Here is a 6,481-nt window from a genome sequence, read left to right as displayed (position 1 = left end):
CATAACGTTGTTATTTAAAATGTGGAGGGAAGGTAGCCAACCATTGCGTGTTTCAGTGGGACTTTTTGGATAGACCGTAGAACAAGACCCACTGTTTAGTATCAATCTTTATTTTGAAAGTGTAAGTAGTGAAAGTCCATGTCAGGGATCATCCAACATTGATTAAACTTTAGACACACAGAGGCCGTATGCTAAATTCAACAGGATTCACCTCGGTATTTGTTTTGCCTAACAATCAAATGCTATCACATTACAGTTACAACTAAATATAATCACTTGAGTCCAAGCTTGTTCATTGCTACTTTATTGCTCCCAGGCAACTGACTGTAATGTTGGATCTGACTCCAGAGCAACTTCTTCTCATAGAACAGAAACGCCAGGCAGCCTTGCAGAGGTTAGCGACACGCAATGTATTTGTACCCATCGGGGAGACCTGGCGACGAGAGATTGGTGCAGAATTTTCCAAACCGTATTTTACAAAGGTATCAGGCACTTTCTATTTAAGCCAATTAATGAAGTATTTCGTTTTAAATAGAAGATATTTAATCAATAATTTGTTTTACGAACAATGTAGGCCTAATCTAATCTCGGGGACTGTGTGGAGAAGGTCCACACCTTCAAATTCCTAGGAGCCAATTTATCAGATGACCTCTCATGGTCAGCGACTACACTTCCTGAGAGTACTCAGGAAAAACAACCTGGAGTGTAAACTGATGGTGGCCTTCTACCGCACCACTATCGAAAGTGTACTAACCTACTGCATCTCGCCGTGGTACTCCGGTTGCACTGCAGCAGACAAGAGAGCCCTCCAAAGGGTCATCAACACAGCACAAAAAATCACTGGCTGCTCACTGCCCTCCCTGGAATCCATTGCCCGCTCCCGCTAGCTTAGCAGGGCCAATAACATCTTAAAAGACTCCTCTCACCCAGGCCACCACCTGTTTAGTCTCCTGCCCTCAGGCAACGGTACAGATCCTTTAGAGCAAGGACCAGGCGTCTTAAGAACAGTTTTTTCCCGATGGCCATCAGAACTCTAAATACCGACATGCACTAAACACTAAGCACTTTATTGACTACAAGTCACATACCATCTCAGTCACCTTACATGTGCATAAACAAAGCTGTCTGTGTTTATTGTAAAGCACCTCAGGGAAGTACTGTTGATCTATTTATTGAAGTACTTTAGTCTATGCCACCGCACTTTGTTCTACTCTTAATGTATATATATATATATTTTTGGGCTGTTCCTACTGTTTTTGGATAGTTGTAGTATTGTTATGTTATATGTTGTTGTTGTGTTATATGTTGTCCCTCGTCACACCAACAGGAGAAGCACTCAAAATTTCGTTGTATAAATACAATGACAATAAAGGCTTTTCTATTCTATTCTATTTTCTAATTTATTTTCAAATTCCAGTTAGCATCGTTCATTGCGCAGGAGAGAGAACGTTTCACAGTGTATCCCGCGCCAGAGCAAGCCTTCTATTGGACCCATATGTGTGCCATTGAAGAGGTGAGTAACTTCTGAAAATTCCTCGTAGGCCTACAAAAGACTTCAATGCTGAAATGTGGATTTCCTTTCACGTTTATAGTGCTCAAAACACATATACGTATACACATATATACATGATGTGGCCCAGACAACTGCTGACTGCAAAAGATCTGGTGAGCTGACTCAGAGTTTGCTGCTAACTTAGATAGCAGATAGACAGCATTATGTCTCAGATGTATTTTGATGTCTTTAAGACCCACAGCACTTCACTGCATGTTTCATCCATGTTTGTTTTGTTGAAGGTGAAGGTTGTCATCTTTGGCTAGGACCCATACCACCACCCTGGTCAGGCCCATGGTCTATGCTTCAGTGTGGAAGAGCCCTGTCTGCCTCCTCCCAGGTATGGCTGATGTTAATCTGAGGGTGAATCTGCCTAGGTATTAATGAAGCGAGTATAGGAGTTATGTTATGGAGAAGCACATACATTATGTCTCACTTTGAAACAGGAGATGTCACTTTTTTGCTCACATTTTGACTTCAGCCTGGAGAATGTCTATGCAGAACTGGCCGCTGATATAGATGACTTCCAGCATCCTGGCCATGGTGACCTTACTGGATGGGCTGTCATGTGCTGATTTTCTTTAACATATCTGCCAGGAAAAAAGAGGTAGCTAATGAACGGGGTGAAATGATAAACGATTATGCAAGATTAGGTAAAATGCTAAAAGTGTCACAATCATTGTGTTGATTCCTAAGAAACACACTGAGTAGTAAGCCACATGCATTACCCATGCTATGACTTTCTTCCGTATAAAAGTATAATCCAATAATATACATATGAAAGTTAAAAGTATATAAGAGTTCACTTTAATTGACTAGTATCATTTATCATTTGACTATAGGGAATTCAGTATTTATAAACACTGACATGTCCATAGATGGCAACAGATACTTGCAATGATCAAGTCCAGATCAGCCCCAGATCTTTTCCATAGTAAGCTGCTCTATGTGTATCCAATCCAGTTTGACATGGTATGGAATGGTATAGTCAAATGCACCAGGTTAATCCAAAACTGACATGACCGAGTTTAATCCTATATACCTGCATAGCTCATTTAGGTCATTAAAGCCTATTTCCACTCAGGCAAAGTTTATGCTCCTGATCTTCCTGAGTCTAACTCTCAGTACAGGAGCTGATTTTTATTTCCACTAGTGGGTTCCCCTCACTAACGGATGAAATACTGCCCTCTCCTGGTACAGTTGGTACCTGCAGCTGCTTGTCAAGTTAATGCCTCACTTTTTTGACCTGTTACACACTGAAGAAGATCTGTGTCCAGAATGTGTTGATGTGTTTGGTCCATTCTGCATTAAGCAATGGTATCTGTTAATATCAAATATAAATAATATTAATTATATCTTTCAGAGAGGGCAGTTTTTTTCTCTTCTTTCTTCCTTTAATGCTGGCAGGTGTTCTGCTCCTAAATGCCGTGCTGACGGTGCACGCACACAAGCCCAGCTCTCATGCTGGGCAAGGCTGGGAGACCTTCACTGATGCAGTGGTGCACTGGCTCAGCAGGAGCCTCAGAGGCCTGGTGTTCCTGCTGTGGGGTGCCTACGCTCACAGGAAAGGCTCCATCATAGACAGGGTGAGTGAGTGAGTGAGTGAGTGACTGAGTGAGTGAGTCATTTTTAAAAATAAAGCACATTTAAAAGTAACAGAAGTAATTATATATAAAAAGTCTGGGTCATAACTTAACATACACAAAATATATATATAAAATATATATAATGTGTTTAAGTATTTTTTACAACAGTGGTGTAATATATATTTATGAGTAGGAAGGTAAAGTAATAATGCCGGACACATGGTTTCCAGTAAAGTGATTTTGAAACTGAGTAAGCGTGAAAAAGACCATACACATTCGAAAAACCTACCAGATTAACCAGATGGTAAAATAAGTCTCTATTGTGATATATTGAGTTCTGAAGATTGCACCTCTCTTCACGTTTCTGTCACATATACAATAGAATCATGAATGCCATATAAATACGTTTTGGTTCTTAGAGTGTAACCTCGCCCCCAGCCAAACTTCATGCATGCAAAATTTAGAAAAATGCCAAAAAGTAGGCAAGGTGTTGAGGAGTGGAATGTTGAGGGGGTGGTCTTAAACTTCTGTGAATGATGAGTCCCGATCAGCAAATGAAAATGAGACCCACACTCCTGGGTGGGGGCGGGAGGAGGTCAGCCCATTTCATGACCTAGATAAGCCCCAACCGGTTAACTCTTGGTCTGCATCGGCCCTGCAAGGTTCAGGATGATTTTAAACAGTAGGTGGCGTGTTGAGCCATTTTCAATCCACAAAAATGTGAATTAACAGTAAGTGCTGTTTTGTAGAGATACCATCATGTCCTCCAGACCTCCCATCCATCGCCATACTCTGCTGATCGTGGTTTCTTGGGATGCAAACACTTCTCCAAGACCAACACGCTGCTCAGGAGGTCAGGGAAGACACCTCTGGACTGGAGTGCTCTCTGAAACCCTGCTTAGAAATAAGAGTACCACCATTTCATAAAACTTTTATATTCCAAATTGTTTTATACTAGTGCTGTCAGTTTAACGCGTTATTAACGGCGTTAACGCAAACCCATTTTAACGCTGTTAATTTTCTTATCGCCGGATACATAATTTTTTTTTAGATTAACGTTCTTTTTGGCCTCGCAAACTGTGTGGTAGGCTAACGTTACGGTTTGAGTGAATGGTGAGCGCGATACGGCGAAATGGATGATAAAAAGCTTCTGAATGGAAAGTTTACTTTTAAAAGTTGTGTTGTGCAAAAGAAGCGAGCTTCACTGTTGTCTGAAAATGTCAACAGGCAGCTGGCTGAAAGCAAAGAAGTAGTAGGCTTACCTTTTATTGGTAACCTAACTGTTACAGTTCATTGTTTCTGAAATAAGAGGCCTGACTGCTATGTTCCCAGCAAACTTGAAAAAAAGAAAATCTTAAGCCATGGTTTAACTGCACTATAGGCTGTCCTTGTTTACCTGAAATGCGCACTTTATAATTTTATTTTGTACCGCCCTGTTTGGCAATGTTGGTTTTCAATAAAATAAAACATTTGCATAAAGCAAGCCAATCCACTTTTCCATGTTGATAAGGGCATTCAAATAAAATGATGGAAAAAATCAATAAACGAAGGGACATTTAGAATAGAAGAAAAATTGCGATTAATCGCAATTAATTTTGAGTTAACTATGACATAAATGCGATTAATCGCGATTAAATATTGTAATCGTTTGACAGCACTATTTTATACACATCTTGTTATAGAATAATGTAAGTATGTTAGGGAATATCATTCAAACTATAGCCTCAAATCGTGATGCATTGCGACAACATGTACAGTACATATTTTAAACATTGCTTGATGCTAAATAAGTCCCATCTAAGAGTAAATTAGACTGAATACTTACTGTGAAAGATAACTTGGAATTGCCAATAGAGGGAGCAGTTGTGACGTCTGCAATAACCATGATGAAAGCAATTGATGTGAGTCCATCAGATATGGTACATGGTTGGTGTCTTGTTACTGTAGACAGTTGCAGCATAGAGTATTATATCCTTGTTTTCGTTGTGTCTGGATTGAAGTTTAATTAAGTAAAATGTTCTTTCAGACAAACTTAGTAGCTTTCACAATCATTTCTGCAAATCTTGTATGACGTGTCTATTATCGTCGTCATCAGAGATCAGAGATAATCCAGACTATATTATCAGGTTTATTATGTATATCTATCTATCTATCAATCAATCTCTCTCTCTCTCTCTCTCTCTCTCTACATATTTAAATGTTAAATTATATGAGATTAGTTATTGACAGAAGATATTGGCAAGGTAAAACCAAAATCCATAGTTACAAATTCTGGGTGAATGTGACCAAAACTGTGTTGCAAAAGACATGTATCTATCTGTCAAATGGCTAGTGGAAGGAAGAAAGGACTTCAAAGCAGAAATTGTATTTAATTTGATATAAATTAAACCACAGATCCTGAAATATATATTGTTTAGATTTTAACAGATACGAAATTATATTATATAAAAAATATATCTAAAATGTTTTTTCTAAAATTGTAGCAAATCACATACTTTACAACCAAGTGGACAGTTGCTTTTGTATGGTAATCTAGAAGTATTTAATTACAAGCTTAAAGTTTCCTGGTCATATCCACAGAGCTCTCATGTTTCTTTTCATCGAGAGTGATAACTCAACTCATGTTACCCAGTCAGTGTGAGGTAAATACAGGTACAGGCCTGTAGTCTTTCCTTTTATCAGGGGCAGAGTCAACAAGTGTGCTTTGGTTCTTTCCAGGCCCAAACCGGTGATGAAACAGTTTGAAGCCAGGAAGTCATACTAGGCAGTTAAAGGTTAGGGTGGCGATTTGTGCAGAATATTGGCTCAACAGCCAATCAAATCACACCCCTCTCTTCCATGCTCCTGAGGCAACATTTTTATTGGCTGGAATTGTTTATGGCTCGGTACGAGCCACTATCTTTGTTTCCCATTCACAGAGTCAGGACTGTGTACGAACACCAGTGTTTGTTTTCGAGCGCACACACAAAAAAACGAGCAATTAGAGGACTGTGAAGAGCAATTAACTGAATTTGACTGTCACAGACTGCACCTTTAAATAGCCATGACCACGAGCCTGATATACTTTAACAGGTCCATGTATTACTCCTGCTCCTCCCTGACTAGCTTGCCTCAGTGTACACATCCCATGACACACATAGCTGTTCACTGGCTGAAGCAGTGCCGGGTGTGTTCTTGTAAGTGTTCTTGGGAAGAGGATGCCCTGCTTGTGTCCAAATTTGGTTCAAATGAAGCACAGAGGTGAAGGTTGGAGAGAGGCTGCTGGAGAAATGAAGACTGCTTGAATGAAAGGTCGAAGCGTGACATTGTGAGAGAGGAGACATTGAAGTTCTCAGGTTTAACT

The 6,481-nt window shown here is 39.7% G+C and overlaps 1 protein-coding gene across 1 annotated transcript; it reads left to right on the top strand.

The window, feature by feature from the left end:
- Positions 1–329: 329 nt before the first annotated feature.
- Positions 330–4,200, top strand: ungb (uracil DNA glycosylase b). Its single transcript, XM_042709426.1, is given in 6 exon segments — positions 330–482; positions 1,418–1,513; positions 1,795–1,892; positions 2,034–2,122; positions 2,960–3,138; positions 3,888–4,200. Coding segments are annotated over 6 exon segments (756 nt in total). The 3' UTR covers positions 4,029–4,200.
- The last annotated feature ends 2,281 nt before the right edge of the window (positions 4,201–6,481 follow it).

Source organism: Clupea harengus, chromosome 12, assembly GCF_900700415.2.
Source record: "Clupea harengus chromosome 12, Ch_v2.0.2, whole genome shotgun sequence".
Classification (NCBI taxonomy): Eukaryota; Metazoa; Chordata; class Actinopteri; order Clupeiformes; family Clupeidae; genus Clupea; species Clupea harengus.
Note: the sequence above shows the minus strand (reverse complement) of the source record. Positions and strands in the feature narration are given on the sequence as shown.